This window comes from Castor canadensis, chromosome 8 (genome assembly GCF_047511655.1).
Source record: "Castor canadensis chromosome 8, mCasCan1.hap1v2, whole genome shotgun sequence".
Classification (NCBI taxonomy): Eukaryota; Metazoa; Chordata; class Mammalia; order Rodentia; family Castoridae; genus Castor; species Castor canadensis.
The window spans coordinates 12,908,305-12,933,864 of record NC_133393.1 but is presented as its reverse complement, the minus strand read 5'-3'; the positions used below and the strand labels follow the sequence as shown (position 1 = coordinate 12,933,864).

Below are 25,560 nucleotides of genomic sequence, written 5' to 3'. Positions count from 1 at the left end.
AGGATAGTTGCTTTTTTTGGGAAAATACCTCTTTATCTTCCATTTCTTCCAGTCATTTGATAAATGGAGCAGTGGAATACTGCTGGCCAGTTTTCTCAGAAGCGAGAGGGGAGCCGCAAGGATCCTGTTTCTCATTCTTGTTCCACAGAGAGAGGCAAAAGGCAGGAGATTGGACCTCAGTCCTTTGGCCTCAGGCAGATGATTTAATCTCTGGGGGAAGACGATACTGCAGTATAGTGATGGAGACTTACAGTTCTGTGAGGCATTGAACCACAAATTGGGAACAGATGTTAGTCCATGTCTGCCACTTCTTAGCTATTTGACCTTAGGCAAGTCACATAGTCTCTCTCAGCTTTGGTTTTTTTCTTGCTGGATGCACAATAAGATCTGCTTTACCTCACAGGGTTGTTGCAAGCACTTAATATTTGCCGTGTTTTAAAAATGTTTGTGGTTCCTAAAGCAGGCTGTGGTTAGGCTGGCTGCATCCTTCGTGTCACCTGAGAAACTTTTAAAAGATACAGGTGGTAGGGCCTCCCCTGGAAATTGAGTCACTGATAATTTTTTTTGAACCCAGGGCCTTGTGTTTGCTAGGCAAGTGCTCTACCACTAAGCTGCATCCCCAATCCTTGGTTTTTTGAGACAGGGTCTCACTGCGTAGCTCAGGCTGGCCTCAAACTTGTGATCTTTCCTGACTCTACTTCCTGAGTACTGGGATTACAGGTGTGTACCACTGTGTGCCTGGCCAGGGGCCTGGTTTTTAACCTAGGTTTCTCTGACTTCAAAGCTCAAGCTGTTTTCCTTTATGCTATACCATATAATGAGTGTCTATATTCTTTTCTCATTTTAAGCACTAGGATATGTCTGACACAGCTTGCTTATGTTAGAGAGGAGCTTGGTTTCTCTTCTTATTTTTGCAGATGAACTTGAGATGCTTTCTGAAGCTAGAGCCCGCCTGGCTAATACTCAGGGAAAGAAGGCCAAGAGAAAAGCAAGAGAGAAACAGCTGGAAGAAGCAAGGTAAAAGGTTTTCTTCTTCCATGTTCAAGAATTAGTCTTTGCATCTTTAGGACAATTAAAATTGCACGATTTGCCAGGCACTGGTGGCTCATGCCTATAATTCTAGCTACTCAGGAGGCAGAGATCAGGAGGATTGGGGTTCAGAACCAGCCTGGGCAAATAATTTGTGAGATTTTATCACAAAAATACCCATCACTAAAAAGGATTGGTGGAGTGACTCAAGGTGTAGGCCCTGAGTTCAAACCCCAATATTGCAAAAAAAAAAAAAAAATAAAATTGCACTGTTTATTGACCGTCTGGTGAATAATAATCTGAGTTGTCCAATTTCCATTTTGCTGATATTCTTTGCTTCTTTATTAATCTGAAAAAAATCTATTTCCCCTTAACCATTTCAAAGTAGTTACAGGGAAAAAATACATCTTTTAAAAGATTTTGTAAGACATGGCAGAAGTAATGTGCATTTTACCCAGTGTAGTGTGTTTGATCAGTTGCAGCATCTTGGAATCAGGTGGCTGGAGGACTTTGTGTGACTGCCAGTTAGTTATTCTTCTTTATTGGTATTGCACAGGCACTGGCTGTGAAACAAGAATCTTGGCTGAACGTAGAGGGAGTTAATGAGTCTCGAACCAAATTTTAGGCTCTCATAGAAATGATCATTTATAAACAGTGGATGAAATATATTAGGCATTGTGTTTTACCCAGGAGTTTCTCTACATTTTCCTTATTTCCTTTTGGTTAAATCCACAATTGATATTTCTAATGGTCAAGAAACAAAGATGAAGTCAATAAACAGATCATCTGAACTGTGTAACAGCTTATTAGCTTCTGGGATTCAGGCATTGGGATACCCTCTACCTGCCCTCCAGCCCACACAGTGCCTTTTGGTGGTCCCCAGGTTAGCCAGGAAGGGTCTCTTGACCTGATGAGGAGCACTGTGTTCATGGTTTCCCCAGTAATGACTTTGAAGTGCCAGATCCTGCAACGGAGGATTTCATGTCTGAGGATGCTTGTTGGACTAGCTGACCAATTACTAGTCTCAAATAGTTGCTTTTGATGGAGGCATGACTGGCCTTGGGATAGTAAACAGAAACCAAGAGGAGGTACTAAGTTTTCTACCCAGCCTCAGCTACCTTTCTATTCTGTACACTACTTAGGGTTAAATATTGTAAGATTGAAAATTCACTTTTCCATTTTTGTGTAGAGCCTTTTGACCATATGTGGATGGGTCAGGATTATAGTAAATGCATATGAAAAGTCTCCCAAGTTTGGCTAGCATTGACTGCTTTAAATACAATTTTGCAGATTTCTTGTAGAATTTGTACACATTGATAAGTTACGTTGCACATACATCCCATCACAGATTGGATTGGCTTGTATGCAGAGTGTAGCGCAGGGTTATTTACTTTAAATGTTAAAAAACTCCAGATCTATCCTCTAACTTTAACGCATTTGAAGTTGATTATAAAAATAATACATTTTTCCTTCCAGTACTGTTAATATTTTTACTTTGGGACATGGTTGATACAGAGTTATGTGGCTTGATTATTTATTCCCTTGGCATGACTTTGTAAAGGTTTTTCTAATGTGATTTAAAGTCTTTGCTAACATATAAATAATAAAATTACTCTTAACGTTTTGGAGGTTTAACATTTTGGAGGCACGTACTCTGCCCCTTGAGCCTTAACCCCTAGCTCAGCATTTTGGAATATAAGCTTCAATTCTTTTTCTCTGTCAATATACGTGTATGTTTATGCGTATACAGACCAACTAATGCTTATGCAGAATTGGATCATACCATATATGAAGTCAGCTGTTAATCTTACTGAATTTCCTTGTAACTGTTTTTCTTTGTAAGTCTCAAATATTTTTCTTGGAAATCGAACATTTTAGATGATATTTTGTAGTAATTCTGGGTATGTGCCCCTCCCCCCCAGTTTATTGTTAGTTGCCTGTTTGCTTATTTGATGAAATCTGTTTTAGTACTTCTTTTTATTTTAGTGAAGTCTGTTCTCAATTTTTCCGCTCCCAGGTATATGCAGACTCTGATGGTTCTTCTTATGTAGGGGCAGTCTTGAGTTTCCCATAGTTACTCTAGAATGGGATGGTTTAGGCAGGGCCCTCTTTGACACCCTTTCCCTGACTACACCCAGAAGTTTTCAGCAGTGTCCTAGGGTATAAATTGCTCTGTAAACTGATCCAGTCCAATTTGAATTCCTTTGGAGGGATAGTTCTTGAGCTTATTGTTTGAGATTTGTTTGTTTGAGATAGCTGGGGTTCCTCCCAGCTATTTTTCAGTCTGTCTGGCAAATAGTGGGCCTAGAGTCTCTCCAGTGAATGAATCTGTCAGTTTCTTCTCAATTGCCTTTTACCACTGCTTGCATTGGTTTTGGGAGTGCCCTTAGGTTGGAATTTCTGTGCACTGTTACAAACAGTGCTTGGTTGAAGAGTTTTATAGTTTAAGTCCTTGCTCATGTTCGGATTTATTTCTTTAGGCTACAGGCAGAGAAATAAAATTGTTGGCTTAAAAAAGTATGAAAATCTTTAGGCTTTTAACGCATGTTTCTAAATTCTCTCTGAAGAAAGCTATCCCAGCTGACTCTCTTAGTATCTTTGCTGACAGATTGCCCATGTTTTGTACCTTTGCCATGAAAATAAAACAAAAAACAGAATGGTATTAAGTTAGATATGCACAAATGGTATCTTTTAATTTAATTTGTGATTTGTAAATTACCAGTTAAGTAAAACTTTTTTTTGGCATTACTGGGATTTGAACTTGGCCTTGCATTGGCTAGGCTTGTACTTTATTGCTTGAGCCACATCGCTAGCCCTTTGTGCTTTAATCATTTTTCAGGTAGGGTCTAGAGTTTTTTTGTGCTATCCAGCCTGGACTGTGGGCGTCCTCCTTAAACCTCTCACAACAGCTGGAGTGATAGGCATGTGTAGCTTTTTTTGTTGTTGAAATGGGGTCTCACGAACCTCAGTTCTCCTGATCTTCACCTCCTGAGTAGCTGGGATTACAGGTTTGAGCCACTGTGCCCTGCCTTTATGCTTTTTTTTATATAGTATTGTGGAGTTATAAAATTTAAATCTCAAAACTGTTGATCTTTTCCTTTTCCTGTAACATTTACTTAATTTAGTAAGTACATCTTTATCCGGGGATAGATACGTATTTATAGCTCCTTCTGGCTTTCCTTGTTTGCTTTATTGTGTGCCTTTAAATTAAAATTGGAATTTGGTGAATTGTATGAAGTGAAGGTTTAAATAAATAATCCTTCTCACAGATAACTGGATTGTTCTTAACTCTGCTGAGTAATCTGTTTTTGCCCCATGGTGTATGGTTTTCAAGGTGATTTTTCATTCTCTTTCTTCAGGCGTCTTGCTGCCCTTCAGAAAAGAAGAGAACTTCGAGCAGCTGGCATAGAAATTCAGAAGAAAAGAAAAAAGAAGAGAGGAGTTGATTATAATGCTGAAATTCCCTTTGAAAAAAAACCTGCTCTTGGTTTTTATGATACATCTGAGGAAAACTACCAGGCCCTTGATGCAGATTTCAGAAAATTAAGACAGCAGGATCTTGATGGGGAGCTAAGATCGTGAGTTGTCTTTCTGATTTTGGAAATAGAAAGGTATATAGTAGGAATTCTGTGGGCAAGAATTGCCTTTGTAAGAGGCAGAGTTTTATTATTTAGCACAGTGTGGCCTGTTTACATTTTTATTTGTTGCCTTGGTTCACCTTTGTGATCTTGGCTGCCATGTTTTTAGTGTCTCTTGAATGATAGCGCTTGTCTCTCGTGTGCTGTTCTTACTGATCACGTCTTAATACTCTTGTACATTTGTGAACAAGTTAGGTGTTTTACAATGGCCTGAAGATGTCTGTCCAAACCTAGTTTGGTTTTTTTAGTGATTTTTTTTTTTTTTTTTTTTTTTGGTGGTACTGGGGATTGAACTCAGGGCCTGGCTAGGCAACCACATACTACCTCTTAGCCCCCAGTCCTAAGATCAGTGCTCTAACCCCTGAGCTATGGAGCCACCACACATAGTCCTTTTCCCTTGTTTTTATTGAAATGAAATTAAAAGAAAAAAATTCTGATACATTCTTAAATCTTTTCACTTGATGGGGATAGATAGATGTATTTGTAATGTTTATGTCTTAGAGTACAGAGGATTTTGCCTATTTTTAAAGAGTTTTAAGAGTTTAAGTCTTCTCTCTGTGCATTGTAGCGAGAACAATTTACGATTATCAAGGTTTCTTTTAGTTTGCTACTTTCTGTTGACCTTCCATTTCTGTTGACATGAATATTTACTAAGCACCTGTCAGCCACGGTGAAACAGGATTTTCTTGAGTGTATTGTATTTATTTCTCAAAGTAGCACCTTGCTTTAGGTAGGCTCTATAAATAAAGAGATTAAAGGAGAAAAGAAAACTCATTATTTGGAAGGAGTGGACTAGTTTGGGGGCAGGGAGAAGATAAGGGGAGATACTTCAGAACTTTGAAAGGCTTCCTTGAGCCTGATTTTAGGCTTCTCCCAATGTTTGGGTGTTATTTATCTCTACTAAAATACCCTTAAAGATTTTTTTTGTGTGAATTTTAAAAATAGTAATAATCATAATTTTAAGGAGAAATTAAAAATTTTATATGTGTTTTAATTCTAGCTGCTTCATGTACTTTTTTTTTTTTTAACATAAGCTTCATTGTTTTCCTGTGTACAAACATTTCTGAGTGAACATGGTATAGGAATTGCTTTCTGCTTTTTTTGGTATTACATATAATATTTTGCTTATAATCTTTATAGTTTCATGTTTTAAATTTTAGTATTTAAATTAGTGTACCTGATTTTTTTAATTCTGTTTCTAGTCAAAGTTTACTTTCTTCTTAAATATCTAAGTAATGGTGTAGAGAACAACTTAATATGTATTGTTTTTGTCTTTTTTTTTCCTTCCTTAGGAATGGGATCGTTTGTTCAAAGGATATGAATATATGGCTTTTAATGATATTGCTTAAGTGTAACTTAAAAATCTCTTCTCTTCCTTGATTCCTGACAGTGAAAAAGAAGGAAGAGATAGAAAAAAAGATAAACAGCATTTGAAAAGGAAGAAAGAATCTGACTTACCATCAGCTATTCTTCAAACTAGTGGTGTTTCTGAATTTACTAAAAAGAGAAGCAAACTAGTACTTCCTGCTCCTCAGGTAATCTGATAAAAGCAGTTTTTTTATTGTGTGAATTTATGTGCTTATGTCATTTATTTGGCAATTGAGAGCTTGTGTCTCAGGCTTGTGCTGAATGCTTATAAAAAATTCACTGTGTAATGCATGAGCCACACCTAGAACTAAGTCATTGAGATACTGCATGATAAATAAGCAACAGCTTCTCTCTATAAATTATTACAGCAAATGGTTAGTACGGAATTCTTGGCAATTTGTGAGCAAGTTAGAGCTCCAGGCTTTTTATGGTCGCTGACCCGGGTAGCTGTGATTTGGCTTGGTCGATCTTACGCTGCCTTTTTTGAGGGAATGTCCTGTGTCATGCTTCTGTTTTTGAGATAACAACTGTGAAAATCAGTGTGGGAGTTGTAGAGAGGAGAGATACATAAATCTAATTCATCTTAATACATGCTGTGGGCTTTGACTTAGTTACAGTTGGTGAGAAGTGGGAACTTTGAGTAGCTTTGCTTGCTTTGAGTGCTGGAGTGCTAGAGAATTGGACAGGTGTCAGAGAAGAGGAAAAGCCTCCAGACTAGGAGGGCTGCTTTCCCCAAGTAAGTGCGTACCAACATATGATTGTGAGCATGAGCGCAAATGAATCTGGTCACGTGCTGTTTCTAGCTGTAGTGGTGTTTTTCTTTTTTCCCTTGTCTTTTTGAGACAGTAGCTCACTGCATTTCAAGCTGGCCTGGAACTTGCTGTGTAACCCAAGCTGGCCTCGAACTCTTGATGCATCTACCTCTGCCTCCCAGGTGCTGTAGTTACAGTGTGTACTACAGTGTCTGACTGAGTGATGTTTCTAGACAGTGCTCTATCACTGAGCCACTCCACCAGCCCTGAGTGGTGTTTCTTAACTGAATTTTGCCTGTAATTTTTTTTTAATACCCCTTATGATATTTATTTTGATAAAATTACTTAGGTAATTTTCTTACTGAGATAGATTTTCATAGGGTTCTTGGGGCTCAGTGGACTGTGGTGTTTTATTTATTTTTCAGTCTTTTTTCTTCTCGTATTGATAATTTGTACTAATACTTATTTTATGTACATCAATCTATCAATTGGTACATCAATCTATCAATTCATATATTGGTTTGAAAGAATTTAAGTATGTAAAAACAACCATTCTAGCTCATTTTATTTATATCATACATGAATTTTTTTTCCCACAATATGTAGGGGAGGGTTTTAAAAATTTTACTACAGAACTTTTAAACCCGCAAAAAGTTAAGAATAGTACAGCACACCCTGTGTTTATCACACAGCTCAGTGTCGTCTTTCTGAAATACGAAAATTTTAAGCTCCATCATGCACAGTTAAAATGTTGTGTTCTTTTAGATTTCAGATGCGGAACTCCAGGAAGTTGTAAAAGTAGGCCAAGCAAGTGAAATTGCACGTCAAACCGCTGAGGAATCCGGCATAACAAACTCTGCTTCCAGCACTCTCTTGTCTGAGTACAACGTCACCAACAACAGCATTGCTCTCAGAACACCACGAACACCAGCTTCCCAGGACAGAATTCTGCAGGTATGGCGTCACCTGGTAGAGTGAGTTTTTCACTTTATTATCTTAAAGGTGTCATGAAAGAGAACCCTAAGTGGTTTGGTTGTGTTTCTTTTAGGATCAGCAGTTTGAGTCCTGAATGCGTAGATCCCAGAGTATTTCTGTAGTATAGAAGCTAAGTCAGCGATTCAGTGATTAGGTGGTTTCATTTCTACATCTTAATTCCTAGCATTTCAAAAGCCAGAACTTCCACCTTCATTGGTCTTTTGTACCTGACAGCAAAGCACAGCATCTTAAAATTTCATGTTGCTGAATAATCTTAGAAAGAAATCAGGTATGTATGGTCAGCAATTTTAAAAACTTCTTGCATTTGGCTTGATAAAGTATGCCTGCCTCTCTAGCACATAGAGTATACACAGCTCTATGTGTTCCTAGGGTATCTACAAAAAACTGTTAAGAATTTTAGTACCCTTACATTTCATTGTTTCTCTAATAGAAATATTATTTCAAAGCCTTGATTCATGAGTCAAACAGCTATGTAAGTCTTAGTAAGAAAAACAGTTGTTCCTCTCATCACTTGCTCTATACAGGCTCTGATTGCAAGTTTTTTATGTGCTAGAAGTTGAAGCCAGGTCCTTGTGTGTACTAGGTAAGCGCTCAGCAGCTGAGCTACTCCCAGTTCTGTAGCTCTTTGCTTTTACTCTGTTCTAACATGCTTGCTATTTAGTTGTTTTTGGTTTTAGGTATTGTCTTTCCATATAGAATTTGAACAGTTGGCTTGCTCACTTCTGTGTCTCCTATAATGCATGTATTCTTTTTCAGAATTCCTGCTTTTCATAATGGTTATATTGTAACTTTCTGTAGTTTCATGTTCAAAGTTTACCTTATAAACACTATTCACTGCTGAGCCATGAAGTGCCTTATAATTTATATACAGGGTACAAATACATAGTATTTGTTACAGTGTACAGTACAATACTATACCTTGCTGCATAGTGTTTTGTTTTATTCAGTTACTAATTGTTTTGATACTTAGCACTACTTCAACTCTAGTTTCTCTACATTGCCTGTCTCTTGTAATCTGCTCAGACCTTGGCTCGTGTCATCTTTCTGAAGAAGTGTTTCCCAGAACTTCTAGATGCTCTAATCAGGAGGCTGATTCCTCTTAGATCTTGTTTGCAGTTTGTTATTTTGACTTCTTTTCACTGTCACCAAGAAAGTTCTGTGGATTCCCTCTTTCTTGGCTTCTGTGTCTTTGGCTTTCTTTGTTTACTTCCTTGTTAATGAAATACCTCCTTCAGTAGCTTTCTGAGAAAGAGCTCATGGAGGTAGAATTTTCTTTTTTTTTTCATTTTTCTTTTATTATTCATATGTGCATACAAGGCTTGGTTTCTTTCTCCCCCCTGCCCCCACCCCCTCCCTTACCACCCACTCCGCCCCCTCCCCCTCCCCCCCAATTGACAAATAAAAATTGCATGTATTTTTTGAGTACAACACAGCGTATAGATTGTGGAATAACCATCGAGCTATTTAACATATATTACCTCACGTACCTTTCTTTTGTGTGTGTGTGTGTGTGTGTGTGTGTGTGTGTGTGTAGAGAGCCTTTAAAATCTACTCTCTTAGCAGTTTTCAAATTGTTCATTATAGTCACCATGATACAAAGATTTCTTGAATTAGAGATTAGAGTCAGGCGAGTTCGCTCACACTTGTAATCCTACTCAGGAGGCAGAGAGATCTGGAGAATCACTGGTTTGAGGTTGGCCCAGGCAAAAACTAAGCTGGGAATGGTGGTAAGTGCTGGTAGTCCCAGCTATTGTGGGAAGCATAGGTAGGAGCACTGCCTGCCAGGCCGGCCCAGGCAAAATAATGCAAGACCCTATTCAAAAGATACAGTGAAAAGGACTGGGGGCTGTAGTTCAGGGAGAGCGCCTGCCAAGCGAGCACGAAGTCCTGAGTTCAAAACCCCAGTTCTCCCCCCGCAAAACAAAAAAAAAGAAAAGAAAGGATTATTTATTTCTTCCTGTCTAATTGAAATTTTGTGTCCTTTGACTGACATCTCCCCATTTCTCGTGCCTCTGGTAACCTTGGTTTTACTGTTCTACGAATTTGACTTTTTCAGATGCCACACTCAAGTAATATGTGGGATTTGCCTTTCTGTGCTTAGCTTATTTCACTTAATATAATATCCTCCATGCTGTCCACATAGCAGGGTTTCTTTTTAAGCCTGAATGGCACTTCATTTTGTCTATATATCATTTAAAAAAATTCATTTTTCCATTGGTGGACACTTAGGTTGATTCTAAGACATAGCATATCTATAAGTTACTGATCTACACACTTGGCTGATAGTGTAATTGGCTATAGAATTCCAGATTGAAAATGTTTTTGATCATAGTTTTGATCATAGTGCCCCAAAGTCTTCTGGCTTTCCCTGTTGCCCTTGAAATTTCCTCTGCTATTCAGAATGTCAGTAGGAAACATTTTTCACATGCATGATACCTGGTTTCAAGCAGGTACTTGGTGGATGTTTTTATTCTGCAGACTCATGGCCTTCAATTTGGAAAGATTAGTTTAAATTAAAGAAAATTTCCTCCTTTTCATTGATCTCTTTATGAACTTCCAGTTTTCTTCATTCCTTTCTAGTTGTCTTACTGACTTTATTTGTAGAAGATTTTCCAGTTTTATCTTTATTCATTTAAAAAATTTCTATTTATTTAATTCTAAGAATCTTTGTAAAATGTTTTCAGTATCTTTTAAAACGTTTCTTAATTCATGACTAATCTCGTTTCTCTGGGGCTATTAATTACTGTGGTTTTTTTGTAAGTTTTTTTTCCCCCATGGTAGTATCTAAGTTTTTTGTTTGACCTCTGTCTTTCATACTGCATCTCTCTCAAATGTCTGGCAGTCTTTTGCTCTTTCCCTGTGTTTAGTAGGAATGGGTGGGGGGGCAATTATAAGCTGACTGGAAGCTCTGGATGTGGTGGTGAACATCTGTAATCCCAGCACTCAGGAGGATCATGAGTTCAAGGCCAACCTGAGCTACAAAGTGAGACTGTCTCACCCAAAGACAACCCACAAAATAGGATAAAATATGTGCAAACTATCTATAAGATAAGGGACTAATATCTAGAAAAACACAAGGAATTCTTACAACTCAGTGTAAAATGATAACTCAATTTAAAAATGAGCAAAGATTATGAATAGTCATTTCTTGAAAAAAGAAAAATGGCCAATAAACACATAAAATGATGATCCATCATCATTAGCTATTTAGGAAATGCAAATCAGAAACACAATATGATACCACTTCATACCTAGGGTGTGCGATTGTAGGATGGCTATAATAAGAAAGTTTTACTTCTGTTACATTCTGTTGGTTATATGCCCATCTGTATTTAAGAGGAGGGGGAAAAAGATCTCCCCCCCCCTTTTCTTTCCCTTCTTTCTCCTCCTTCCTCTTCCTCCCCTTTTCTTCCTCTTCTTCTTATCCCACATTTTTATCAACTTTTTCTCCTCCTGTCCTCCCCCCCACCCCCCGCCATCCTCTTCTTTTGTGGTGCTGGGGTTTGAACTCAGGGCTTTACTAATACTAGGTAAGCACTTAACCAATGAATTAGATCCTCAGCCCTAGAGACCCCACCTTTCAATGGGAGGAGTATTGAGCCTGGGTTAAACACGCAGTGTGAGAGATACGGTTGTGGCCGTTTTTGAAAATAAAGTCTGCCACAGACTCTGAGTTGGGAATTAAGAGATATGTAGGTGTAAAGATAGTAATGAGGACAGGGTTCTATTGGAGGAGGGACTACGGGGAGCATAGTCATTTTTTTTGGCCTCATGCTTACTAAGCAGATAACCTTTAAGCCATACCCTCAGCTTTTTTTGCTTTAGTTATTTTTCAAATAGGGTCTTGTATTTATGCCTGGCCTTCCTAGACCATGATCCTCCTTTTTATGCTCCCTGCATAGTTAGGATGACAGGTGTGTGCCACCATGCCCAGCTTTATTGGTTGAGATGGGGGGCTGGCCTTGAACTTTGATCCTTTGATCTTCACATCCCAAGTAGCTAGGATTACAGAAATGAGCCACTGTGCCTAGCAATTCTACCTAAAGAGGTCAGGCTAGACTTCTGAAAGGAACCTAATCCCATGAGTTTTGTGAAGTGGATAGGCCACTGTGGGAGTATCTTAACCTTCCAGTAGAAGAAACTGAGACTCAGAGATGCTAATGAAGACTAGAAAAAGAGCTAGTGATGAAGCCATATAGAACCTAGGTGTTCCAACATTTGGCTTCAGCTCACAGTGGGAAGTTTGAATCCCTAGTACTTTATGATTATAAAGCGAGACGGCACATCTAGTAGGAGAAGCTTTTGAGTTACGACATTTTCATATGTGTGGTCACAACAGCATACCTTGACATGCAAACTTTATTCTAGGATTTCTGGTATGAGGTCTTGGGTCGACAAAAGGGATTTTAATACTGAAATCTGCCATGGCCCAGTATTCATTTTCTCTCTTGGTTTTAATTGAGAACATGTCTAAGAATTCTGCTTGCTTCATGATTTATATGGTAGGATAGGAAGAGGCCTCTACTAACTTGTCTAAACTGTTAAACCTTTTTTTTTTGCCTTTTTGTTAATCAGGAAGCCCAGAACCTCATGGCCTTGACCAACGTGGACACCCCATTAAAAGGTGGACTTAATACCCCATTGCATGAGAGTGACTTCTCTGGTGTGACTCCACAGCGGCAAGTTGTACAGACACCAAACACAGTTCTTTCTACCCCATTCAGGTATTGTGCATGGTATTGTGTATGTTTTATATTTTAGTAAAACTCAAATTCAGAGACTTGGACAGCCTGCCTATTTTAGTAATACTGACAGAGAATGGAAATAAGTGTTCAGCTTGCCTTTTTGATTTCTCCTTATTGTGGTAATAACATAATACTATCCAGGACATGGTTAAATGCTAGAGCTGATTTTTTCAAAGCTTTAGATGCTATCGGTTTGTTTCTGAACACTTTTTCTTTTTTGGTGGTGCTGGGTGGTGCTTAACCTTGTGGTGGTGGTCTACCACTTGAGCCGCACACCAGCCCCTGTTTTTGAATATTTTGTGTTTGCTTTTAAAGAGTAGATCAATTCATTGTTAATAATCACTTGGTGAATTTTATAAAACTTGTAACCCTCATGACGAGGGTATTACTATTGCTTTTTCCCCAACATTTTATTATGAAAAATTCAAACACTGAGAAGAGTTGAAAGAATGGAAATATAAACACCTATATTCCCACCACCTAGTTTCTTTGATTAACATTTAGTAAACTATATTTGCTTTATCCCATATCTGTTTATCAGTCTTATTTTTAAGGAATTTCAAAGTATTGGTAAATAATCAGTTCATTTTCATGCCTAAAGAATACATATAAGCCGGACCCCCCTTCCTTATTTTCTGTATTTCCTGTGAGATTATTTATGTGAAGAATATTTGAAAGCATACTCCAAATAAGAATGGCACTTTTATTTAATTGGAACTTCTGTTTTTCAAGGACTCCTTCCAACGGAGCTGAAGGGCTGACTCCCCGGAGTGGAACAACCCCCAAGCCAGTCACCAACTCCACCCCAGGTAGAACACCACTCAGAGACAAGTTAAACATTAATCCAGAGGATGGAATGGCAGACTACAGTGATCCGTCTTATGTGAAGCAGATGGTAAATGTCAATTCCCTTTTAATACTTAGAAAATTTTTTTTTGGTGGTGCCAGGATTAGACCCAAGGCCTTAACAGAGCGGATGTTCTACTACTGAGCTACTTCTCCAACTCTAAGAAGTTTTAACACCTCTCACGTGTCAAACTGCCCCCCATCTGTGTATCTCACAGATGCCTCAGGAGTCTTGAGCCTGTTGATGCCAGAAAAGGAAAATTATTTGTAAGGCTTGATGATGGGGAACTTTTTGAGCTCATAAACCTACTTTCTTAATCTTCATATGCTTGCGAATATTGATAAGGGCTGAAAGCTGCTCCATGTATCTCATGTGATTTTAATTTTTTCACTTACTAATATGCCCATTTCTTGAAGGATGCATTCAATTTTTTCTATTTCTATAAATTAAATTTTGAGTTTCAGATGCCTCCTAAATTAGATTTTGAGCCCACACTTTTCTGTTACCTTTGTATTTTTAGGACAGCTTAGATCTCAAAGTGAAGCTTAATTTGACATTTATTGTTGATTTCAGTGACCTTTCTTCCTTTCTTCCTTCCTTCCTCCCTCCCTCCCTCCCTCCCTCCCTCTCTCTCTCCCTTTCTTCCCTTTCTCCTTCCCTTTCCTTTCCTTCCCTCCCTTCCTTTCTCTTTGTTTGTTTCTTTGTTTGTTTCTTTGTTTCTCTCTCTCTCTCTCTCTCTCTCTCTCTCTCTTTCTCTTTCTTTCTTTCTTTCTTTCTTTCTTTCTTTCTTTTCTTCTTATACTGGGGTAGAGCCTTCAAGAGTGCTACCACTTAAGTCATACCCTAACACTTTTTGCTTAAGTTAGTTTTTGAATCATGTTTGTATTTTTACCGGGGCTCTAGACCATAGTCCTTCCTCCTATGTATACCTTCTGTGTAGCTGGGATCACAGGTGTGTATCACCACATTAGCTTTATTTGTTGAGATGGGGTCTTGCTAACTTTTTGCCTAGGCTGGCCTTGAATCACCGTCATCCTAATTTGTGCCTCATGAATAACTGGGGTCACAGGTGTGAACCACCATGCCTGGCTTCCTTTGTACATTTTTCAAGGTGACACAGAAAGCTAATTATGAAAGTTAACTTTTTGCTGGATACAGTGGCTTATACCTGTGATCCCAGCTACTCTGGAGGTGGAGATAAGGGGGATTGTGGTTTGAGGCCATCCTGGGTTAAAAAGTCAGTGAGACCCCATCTCAACATACAAGCTGGGCATGTGCATCTGTCACTATAGCTACAGAAGAAGCATAAATGGAAGAAGCATAAATGGGAGAATTGAGATCCAAGCTGTCCCTAGGAAAATAGGAGACCCCATCCCCAAAATAACTACAGCATAAAAGGGCTGGTAGTATGGGTCAAGCGTGAGGCACTGCTTTTACTACTTTGCCATTGGGTTTTATTATCTGATGCCATAGAAAATCATTGTGATGTTTTAGAAAAGAAGTTTCAATGATACTGATCCATCTTCAATTTATAATTTTTATTTGTTTTTTTAGAGTTGCTTTTGTTTTTTTTTAATTGTTTTATTCATATGTGCATACAAGGCTTGGGTCATTTCTCCCCCCTGCCCCCACCCCCTTCAATTTATAATTTAATTTTTTTTTTTTTTTTTTTTGAGGTAGGACCTCACTATGTAGCCCAGGCTGGTCTTACATTCTTTTAATGATTTAATTGATATCAACTAATGCCATCTCTGAATAGCTATATAAGAATTAAACAAATTGACCTGGGCATGGTGGTGCCTGCCTGGGATCCCAGCACTGTGGGTTAGAGGCAGAAGGATGGGGCAACCCCATCTCAAAAAAAAAAAAGAAAGTAAATGAAAAGCTTAGCTCTGAACTCAGCGGTCATTTTTACAATTAATATTAGGCTAATCTTTTTCTTTTTAGAAACTTACAGAATATTGGTTGAATCCTTAAGATGTATGAATTTAGAAGGATCAATTCTTTTCTACAGGAAAGAGAATCCCGTGAACATCTCCGTATGGGGTTGTTGGGCCTTCCTGCCCCTAAGAATGATTTTGAAATTGTTCTACCAGAAAATGCTGAGAAGGAGCTGGAAGAACGTGAAGTAGATGATACTTACATTGAAGATGCCGCTGACGTGGATGCTCGCAAACAGGTGGGTCCCTGTAGTGGAAAGAGGGTGAGTCGAATATGTCAATAGGTGTAAGGAATGTGACGTGAGACTTCCCTGCACAAGTGACATCAGTAGAGGAGCAGAGGATGATGACTCTGTGTCTTGCTCTATTAGCTACTTTGAATTACAATTGCCTGAAATTTTAATGTGTTATCACTTTATTCATAATTTCAAAATCATGAAACATTGGTTGGCTTTTTGAATTAAAGATCAGTAAATTTGGGGTGAAAAGGAAGGAAAGGGTTGTGCTGTGGAAGTCTCTGTGTTGCTGATTGCCACTGAATAATAAGGAGAGTGGTGACTTGGCGGGTAGAGCCGGGTCTATTTGGAGAATGCTTTAGCAGATATCGGAAGTTTTCAGCTTGTATTTGTAATGAGAATTAGTAGATTAATTTTTGTGGGCTCAACATTACCTTTTTAAAAACCTACAGATTTCTACAGTTTTAGATTTTGAACTTACTTGATCTGAAGTGTCAAATACTGTATAGACTGTAATAATGGATATAAAATCCATTTTTAGGCCATACGAGAAGCTGAGCGTGTAAAAGAAATGAAACGAATGCACAAGGCTGTCCAGAAAGATTTGCCAAGGCCGTCAGAAGTAAGTGTTACAATTTCTGATTTAGAAGTTTAAGGTTTTTTGTTTTTTTTTGAAACATGGTTGATGTCTTATAAAGGCTACAAAAAATTTCATCTGCTTCTAGAATGCAGTAAAGTAGTTCCCATGTCCAATCTTTGCAATGACTATTAAGAATTTAGAAGAGGAAGATAACTTTTGGAAATGTATAACTATTAGTTTATTCTGTAAAAGCAGTAACATTAGTATGTTGCAGTGACATGTCTGGTAATTGTACTTGCTTTAAAATTTTAGGTAAATGAAACTATTCTAAGACCCTTAAATGTAGAACCACCTCTAACAGATCTACAGAAAAGTGAAGAACTGATCAAAAAAGAAATGATCACGATGCTTCATTATGACCTTCTACATCACCCTTATGAACCATCTGGAAATAAAAAAGGAAAAGCTGTAGGATTTGGAGCCAATAATTCAGAGCACATTACCTATCTGGAGCATAACCCTTATGAAAAGTTCTCCAAAGAAGAGCTAAAAAAGGTATGATGGAGCAGAAATAGTTCTGTCATGAGGCTGAAACCTTCATTAGATGCCATGTGTCATGGACAAAATGTGAACCTAACTTGACCATATTGATAATCATAAACAACTGAAGCATTTGGAAAAGTTAAAACCATCCTTCGTTGGGGACTGTCCAATTTAAAAATATTTATTGATTAAGCCACTTACGTATTGATAGAAAGGGAATAATTTTTTGTTTTGTTTTTATGACAGCACTGGGGTTTGAACTCTGGGCTTTGTGCTTGCTAGGCATGTGCTCTGCTGCTTGAGCTATGCCTCCAGCCCAAAAGGAAACACTTTCTATGGAATTTATTCCCCTCACATGATTTCCCTCTACTTTTTTTAACTTTTCTTTGTTAGCACTAGGGTTTGATCTCAGGGCCTCATGCTTGCTAGGCAGGTGCTTTTATCACTTGAGCCACTCCTGCAGCCCCTTCCTTCTACTCTTTTGCATGATAAAGTAAAGAAATGATTTCTAGCATAAAGTCTATGTCCTATATATGCATTATTTTTTTTTCCATTGATAGAGCAAACAGCTGTGATTATGAATAGAAGTCACTACAATTATATAAGAAAATATGATTCTTATATAATTCTAAGCTGTAATGGTTTGAATGTCCTTTCTGAAATTCATGTTGAAATTTAATTACCATTGTAACAATACTAAGATGTGGTCCTTTTAAAGAAGTGATTAGGTCTGGAGGCTCCACCACCCTCATGAGTTGGGTGAGTTCTTTTGGGAGTGATGCTCTCTGCCACATTCTCATGCAGCCAGAAGGCCCTCACTAATGCAGGCCCTTAGTCTTAGACTTTCCAGACTCCAGACTATGAAAATAAATCTGTAAATTAACCAGATTCTGCTATCCTGTTATCACAGCAGTAAACAGACCAAGACAGAAATAAGTAGTCTTTAGCTTCCGTCTTTTTTTCTTTAGCATTCAGTCCTGAGGAGCAGCGACAGATTTCCTGATTTGCAGTGGGCTGCTGCCTACTTGGGAGAAATGGCAAGGTTCTTTTTCCTGTCTTCTCCCCTGCACGTTCCCTCTCCCTACCTGTCTTTCAGTTTCTTACTTTCTGTTTTCCTTATTCCATGAGTAATACATATTTATGTAGGGTTTTTGCACAATAGAGAAAAGGAGGAGGGCGTAGCTTATATTTGAATAACTTGCCCCTGATTTCTAAGTAACTTTGAGCTGCTTTTTTTTTTTTTAGTAAGCAGGACAGGGAAATGTGACCTGTTGAGTGCCTGCTCCTTGGTAAACACATTTGATTATTGACCTGGGATTTAGAGTACTAAACTGAGTACTTGCTCAGTTTCTTTTCTTTTCTAAGAGTGAAAATAGGAGAAGGAGGAATTTAGGAAATGTCTAAAATTTATCATATGTTTGGAAACCTGAAGCACGGAGCACATTGTTGTCTTTAGAGGTCCTATGATGATAAATTCTAATACAAGTTTGAAGATAATAATCCTAACTATTGGGATTATTTGAAACAAATAATATTAAGTATCCTCTTATCTATCTGTTTAAATCCCTTTTTGTTCCAAACAGTTTTAAAAATTGTATTAGGGGTGCATTGTTACATTTACAAAAGTTCTTACAATGTATCAAAGTTGAATTCACCCTCAAAGAATTTGAAGCTACAATTTACTTAACAGATTCTTTTTTTTTTTCATCTTTTTTATCATATTTATATGTGCATACAAACATTTGGGTCATTTCTCCCCCCTTCCCCCCACCCCCTCCCTTACCCTCCAACCCCTCACTACCAGGCAGAAACTATTTTGCCCTTATCTCTAGTTTTGTTGAAGAGAGAGTATAAGCAATAATAGGAAGGAACAAGGGTTTTTGCTAGTTTGAGATAAGGATAGCTATACAGGGAGTTGACTCGCATTGCTTTCCTGTGCATGTGTGTTACCTTCTAAGTTAATTCTTCTCCAACTAACCTTTTCTCTAGTTCCGGGTCCCCTTCTCCTATTGGCCTCAGTTGCTTTAATGTATCTGCTTTAGTTTCTCTGCGTTGAGGGCAACAAATGCTGTCTAGTTTTTTGGGTGTTTTACCTATCCTCATACCTTCCTTGTGTGTTCTCGCTTTATCATGTGATCAAAGTCCAATCCCCTTGTTGTGTTTGCCCTTGATCTAATGTCTGCATATAAGGGAGAACATATGATTTTTGTCTTTTGGGCCAGACTAACCTCACTCAGAATGATGTTCTCCAATTCCATCCATTTACCTGCGAATGATAATATTTCATTCTTCTTCATGGCTGCATAAAATTCCATTGTGTATAAGTACCATATTTTCTTAATCCATTCGTCAGTAGTGGGGCATCTTGGCTGTTGTGAATAGTGCTGCAATAAACATGGGTGTGCAGGTGCCTCTGGAGTAACCTGTGTCACATTCTTTTAGGAATATCCCCAAGAGTAGGATTGCTGGATCATATGGTAGATCAATGTTTAGATTTTTAAGAAGCCTCCAAATTTTTTTCCAGAGTGGTTGTACTAGTTTACATTCCCACCAGCAGTGGGAATAAGAGGGTTCCTTTTTCCCCACATCCTCACCAACACCTGTTAGTGGTGTTGCTAATGATGGCTGTTCTAACGGGGGTGAGGTGGAATCTTAGTGTGGTTTTAATTTGCATTTCCTTTATTGCTAGGGATGGTGAGCCTTTTTTCATGTGTTTTTTGGCCATTTGAATTTCTTCTTTTGAGAAAGTTGTGTTTAGTTCACTTGCCCATTTCTTTATTGGTTCATTAATTTTGGGAGAATTTAGTTTTTTAAGTTCCCTATATATTCTGGTTATCAGTCCTTTGTCTGATGTGTAGCTGGCAAATAGTTTCTCCCAATCTGTGGGTGGTCTCTTCAGTTTAGAGACCATTTCTTTTGTTGAGCAGAAGCTTTTTAGTTCTATAAAGTCCCATTTATCTATGCTATCTCTTAGTTGCTGTGCTGCTGGGGTTCCACTGAGAAAGTTCTTGCCTATATCTATTAATTCCAGAGTATTTCCTACTCTTTCCTGTACCAACTTTAGAGTTTGGGGTCTGATATTAAGGTCCTTGATCCATTTTGAGTTAATATTGGTATAGGGTGATATACATGGATCTAGTTTCAGTTTTTTGCAGACTGCTAACCAGTTTTCCCAGCAGTTTTTGTTGAAGAGGCTGTCTTTTCTCCATTGTATATTTTTAGCACCTTTGTCAAAGACAAGTTGGTTATAATTGTGTGGCTTCATATTCAGGTCCTCTATTCTGTTCCACTGGTCTTCATGTCTGTTTTTGTGCCAGTACCATGCTGTTTTTATCATTACTGCTTTGTAATATAGTTTGAAGTCAGGTATTGTGATACCTCCAGCGTTGTTCTTTTTACTGAGTATTGCCTTGGCTATTCGTGGCCTCTTGTGTAGATTCTTGATTGTTATTATTTAAGATAACTTAGCTGTACTCTCTTTTTAAAATTTTTTCACACTCTTTTTTTTTTTTTTTTTTGGGCTGTACTGGGGTTTGAACTCAGGGCGTCACTCTTGCTAGGCAGGTGCTCTATCACTTGAGCACTTCCACCAGCCCTGTTTCATATTGGATATTTTCAAGATACGGTCTTGAGAACTATTTTCTGGGGCTGCCTGTAAACTGATACCCTCCTGATCTCTACTGCCCGAGTAGCTAGGATTGATTACAGGCATGAGCCACTGGTGTCCGACTTTCATATTCTTTCTTAACTTGTTAATTTTTACCACGTATAATTTCAGTGTAAAATATCATTTCTTTTTTCATAAAGTTCTAGATTTTTATTAAGTATGTTAAAATTGCTTTGTTTCCATTATTTCCCTTAAGTGTATTGCTTAAAAAGTATACATTCTTTATCTTCCCTAGACATGATTTTCTCTGTTTTTTTTTTTTTTGTGTATGGGACTGGGGTTTGACCTCAGGACTTTGTGCTTACAATGCAAGTGCTGGCAAAGCAGGTGCTCTACTGCTTGAGCCACACCTCTAGTCCATTTTGCTCTGATTGTTTTGGAGATGGGGTCTCGTGAACTATTTGCTTGGGCTGATCTCGAACCACAACCCTCCAGATCTCAGCCTCCCATGTAGATAGGATTATAGGTGTGAGACACCAGTGCCTGCTATGATTTTCTGTTTCGATTAAATTTTTGGTTGGTCATTTCTCTTGGTTTTATGTATTTTGGTGTGTATTTTCCAGTGTTATTAGAAAGATTGAAACCTCCTATAATACATAGAAGGTGGTTGCCCAATTTTCATAAGCTACGATGTGAAGGGCTACAAGAGGTTTCTGTGATTTGCTTGTGGAATCCCATGTGTCTTGTATCAGGCTAGACTCCTTATGTATATTGTTCAGTTGATGTGAATCAAACATGCCAGGTAGCGATTGATCCCTTTTATAGAGAGAAGTTAGACAGTGCACACAGTTACTTAAATGGTAAATCTGTGATTTGAACCTAGGCTGCCCTACTCCTTCCCTCTCATTCCATCACCTGAAACTGTTTCTTCAGTAGTGAACTAAAACTGATTTATGATCCATCAGTATCTAATTTGTGTCTCCAGTCTCATTGGTGACATAGGGGTATTTCTTCAGAGCGAGCAAAAGGCTTATATCAAAAAGATGCCTGGTTATCCTTCATCAGCCTGTGAGGTTGTGACTGTAAGGTGGGATGGTAGAGTGGATGGAGCATACCCAAGCAATAGTGCCAGTTTGCTTGGATCCTGCATCGTCTCCTTGTGTGTGTACTAGTGATGGTCTTGCACAAGTTGTTTAATCTCTCTGAGCCTTAGTTTCATCAGTTTTAAAATGAGATTAATATTGGCCTGCCATGGTGGTTTAAGACTATAATCCTAGCTGTGTGGGAGGCCGAGATCTGGAGGATCTTGATTCGAGGCCAGCAGCCCAGGCAAAAGGTCTGTAAGACCCTATCTCAACCAATGGCTAGACATGGTGGCGTGTGCCTGTCATCCCATCTATGCAGGGAAGCACAAATAGGAGGATTGTGGTCCAGACATAAAACAAGAATAACTCAAAAATAATTAATGTGAAAAAGTGCTAGTGGAATGGCTCAAGTGGTAGAATGCCTTCTTAGCAGGTGTGAGGCCCTGAGTTCAATTCCAGTAACCCCCTACCTCCCAAAGGAAGTTAATATTGACTGCTTTGTAAGGTGTTGTAGTCATTGGAAATAACGTAGGTAAAACTTTAAAGTCCAGTTCCTGGGATATAGTAGATAGCCAAGAAATGGTAGCTTGATGTCTTAAAATCAGTCTGCATTTACTTACAGGCCTAGGTATTGCCAGTGCCTTCTGAAAAACAGCCAATACATACTCCTTGTTTTTTGGCCTAAGGGAGGAGGAAAAAGGCTAGGCTTTTTAAACTCTGATGGTGACAAGTATTTGCAGTACTTAAACTTACCAAATTTATTATTGTAAACAGGCCCAGGATGTTCTGGTGCAAGAGATGGAAGTGGTCAAACAAGGAATGAGCCATGGAGAACTCTCTAGTGAAGCTTATAACCAGGTGTGGGAAGAATGCTACAGTCAAGTTTTATATCTACCTGGACAGAGCCGCTACACACGGGCTAATCTAGCTAGCAAAAAGGACAGAATTGAATCACTTGAAAAAAGGCTTGAGGTTTGTATCCTTTTAAAGTTCTAATTCAAACATGCCTTGATTGAGCAAAATACACCGATTGGTCATAACAGCTTTTGTAAAATAAGCCTGAGCTGTTTATTACCTTTGCAGTTTTTGAAGAAAATTACACTGAAGTGTTTAATCTTCCTTGGCCTTATTCATTGGTGTTTCAGAATTGCTGGTTTTCTAGAGAGTGCTTTGCAAGTTGACCACAGGTCAACCAGAACCTTTTCTTTGGGGAGCAAGGAGTCACTGAGTTTACACTGGTACTCAACAATGCTGATTAGTAGTACCAAGAAGTTTCCTTTGATAGCACATTTACACGATTTTGCTACTTTCCTGTCCATCTTCTGATTCCTGTGAATTTGAGTTAGAGAATGGAGCCAGATTAGCTAGACAGTGGCTTCTATGATTTTCTGTAACTATGAAAATGTTGAAGCATGTGGTTTCTTAATATAGTGTACATGTTTTGAATTCCAGAATCTGTGTAGGCATTTTGCCAATCACATGTAAATGTGGTACACAGACCACCAGACTGCTTTGTGGATTCTTAATGGTGGTCTTTAGGGATGTTTCTAAGGCCAAGGTGGGATGGGAATTTGAAGGGCTACTTTGGGTAATTGTATGCAGAAAATGGCCTCAATTTCCTCTTTTATGAATTTACGAGTTTTTTACAGGAAACAGATTTGAATATATTTTTACTTAGAGCTAAATCGAGATATTAGAACACTTAGATTGGTTGGGGCTGTGCAAAGCCAGAGAAATGAACAGGAAAGAACAGTATCTTTTCATTTGAAGGGTATCCTGAGTCTTCATTTAACCTGTGAGATTGCATGTATAGATACCTGGTGTTTAATGCCTGTGAACTTCTATTTTCAGTTAGTGGGAAGAGAGTGTTTCTGAAGCAATGCTCAATCAGATTCAGGGCTGCTGAATACTCTAGTGGCATTGCCACCTTCCAGCAGGGCGTGCTGTTGCTCTGTGTTTGAATTCAGAGTTAAAGTCAGGGGTGAATAGACTATCAGTGGTTAAGTTGTCAGTTATATTTTCTGTTCTGTAGGCTTCATTTCTTATAAATGGTAGTTAGCGGTGTAATCCTGATCTAAGGTCAGCATCATAATTGATTGGAAAGCTATTTGGAAAGCTTCCTTGTAACATTTATATATAAATACTTAGGCCTCTCACTTAGTTTGAAAATCTTCTCATTTGAGGTGGGTAAGTTCTTTCTGCCACAAATGGCAAGGACATTTTGTCCTGTTTAAAATAAGAAAAGTTTTTCCTTAAATCTCATTTATTTTGTTGAGGCACTAACTTTCATGACAGCAAATAAATGTGTCACAGAGTGAGCAGTGCCATAAAGTACAGTAATTTTTATTTCTGTGTTGAATTGGTGTTGTGAATTTTGAAAGGAAAAGTACAGAAAGAACCACTGCTGTTCTTTGGGAGATTTATTTGGGTCGTTTATGAGCAACCATTAAAAACATGTGGTTCTCTTTGTTCAGTTCAGTACCAGGAACTGAAATCTTCCGCTGAACTATTTTCATTGAAGGATTGGTGATTTTGGAAGAATATTCATAAAACAGTCTGAAGCAATTTTTCTCTTATTGACTCCTGGATAACTTGATTTATTGTTTACTCAGCTAGTTACTTTTAAGGAATACTTAATCAGATCCTTTAATTTAGTAAACTATGCTTATTTCAAATGAAAGTTTATTAAATTTTTAGGAAGAAGAAAAGCAACTCAAAGACCCAAATAAACAAATCCCCCATTTTGTCTCCATCCCTAATTCAGAAGTAGGTTTCTCTTAGCTTTTGAAGACAGTTTTACTGGTTTGAAATACATAAATATTTTATTTCAATTGTGGTAATTCTTTCATCATTTCAGTTGATTGCTAAATTATAAACATTATTCAAAGTTTGTTGTGGGGAAGGAACTCCAGTTATATTGTATAAACTAAATGCTATACTTAAATTATCATTTCCACTCTCAGGTTCAGGGAGATAGGCTTTTCTGGGCAAGCACAGCACACCATGGCTGCCAGCGTGTTTGATTTTTGCTGCATGAACTTGGGAACTGTGAATCTAAATTGTGCCTCTATCACAGCCCATCAGCAAGAAGAAATCCAGCTTTGTTATGGCTGGTGTCTCCTAAATGGATTTATAAAAAGTATGCTCTGGGATTTACATTGGAGCTAGTCTTTTAACCATTGTTCATGATTAATATTTGAAACTTAGTACTTGAATGAAAATCCTTAAGATACTCACTTAAACTAATAGAACCACCTCAGAGTTTATGTGGAATGTGGTAGGGGCGCTTTTGTGCTCAGGGAGTCTGTTAAATGCATAGACTCTGTAGCTACAGTCAGAAGTAAGTGGAAAAGACTTTTGAATTGTAACCAAGTCCATGTATTTTATTCTGCTTTGGAGGCAGAATTAACTTTAGAACCTTGCCAAGCATGTGTATAAAAGGGGGCAGCAGCAGCAAGCAGAAATGATAGCCAATGTCAGAAAAGGAACAGTTGTGAAGCGTAGCACACGGCAGGCATTTTGACTCAGTAGCAAAAAGTCCAGTGAGTTTTAAAAGCTTATGAGGGCGTTACAGGTGTGCGGTAGGAGAATAAAGTGATTGCTGTTTCTAAAGTGATTTCCCAAAGGAATTAAGAAGCGCTTTTAGAAGAGGAAGGATGGCTGTAATTCATTGTAGGAAGATTTTCATCAAATGGTTAAGAACAAGAGCTTTACCTTTATTTACTCAGCATGTAGTACGCATTACTGAGTACCTCTATGCACCAGTTACTGTTCTAGGCCCTGGGGGCATGGCAGGGAACAAGACAGATGAACGAACCCTCCACTCTTGTGGGCTGCTGTTACCTGAAAGTGCCTAATGTGGAGAACCTCATTCTCTGATGATGCCACATAAATGAGTCATTTCTGTATTTGGGAAGTGCAAATAGAGTTTGAAGTGTTTTAATTTGTTTCCACTTCAAGTGGAAATAGGAAATTATCTGAAGACATAATTATTTTGAGAGAAATAATTTCCAGTAGGTGCAAAAGTGAAATGAAAAGTCTCAATTTAGGCCTGCCATTAAATTTAATAGTATTTGAAATAGTATCTAAACTGCTATGTTGAGGAAGTTTGGCTGAAAAGTGGATTTTTTCATGTTAGCTATAAAAATGGGAAGGCTTTCCTCAGAGGTAGAAACTATGTCCAGAAGTAATACC

The 25,560-nt window shown here is 38.2% G+C and overlaps 1 protein-coding gene across 2 annotated transcripts in view; it reads left to right on the top strand.

Annotated features, from left to right (window-relative positions):
* The window catches only part of Cdc5l (cell division cycle 5 like), a 44,116-nt gene that overhangs the window by 5,626 nt on the left and 12,930 nt on the right, over positions 1–25,560 (top strand). Inside the window, exons 5-14 of one of the 2 annotated variants that reach the window (XM_020157158.2) lie at positions 918–1,017; positions 4,389–4,607; positions 6,058–6,202; positions 7,553–7,741; positions 12,359–12,507; positions 13,261–13,423; positions 15,390–15,554; positions 16,093–16,173; positions 16,444–16,686; positions 22,141–22,338. In XM_020157158.2, coding sequence (XP_020012747.1) covers positions 918–1,017; positions 4,389–4,607; positions 6,058–6,202; positions 7,553–7,741; positions 12,359–12,507; positions 13,261–13,423; positions 15,390–15,554; positions 16,093–16,173; positions 16,444–16,686; positions 22,141–22,338 — 1,652 coding nt within the window. The remainder of the gene's footprint in view (positions 1–917; positions 1,018–4,388; positions 4,608–6,057; positions 6,203–7,552; positions 7,742–12,358; positions 12,508–13,260; positions 13,424–15,389; positions 15,555–16,092; positions 16,174–16,443; positions 16,687–22,140; positions 22,339–25,560) is intronic. The other variant, XM_074082033.1, reaches the window with a different exon arrangement.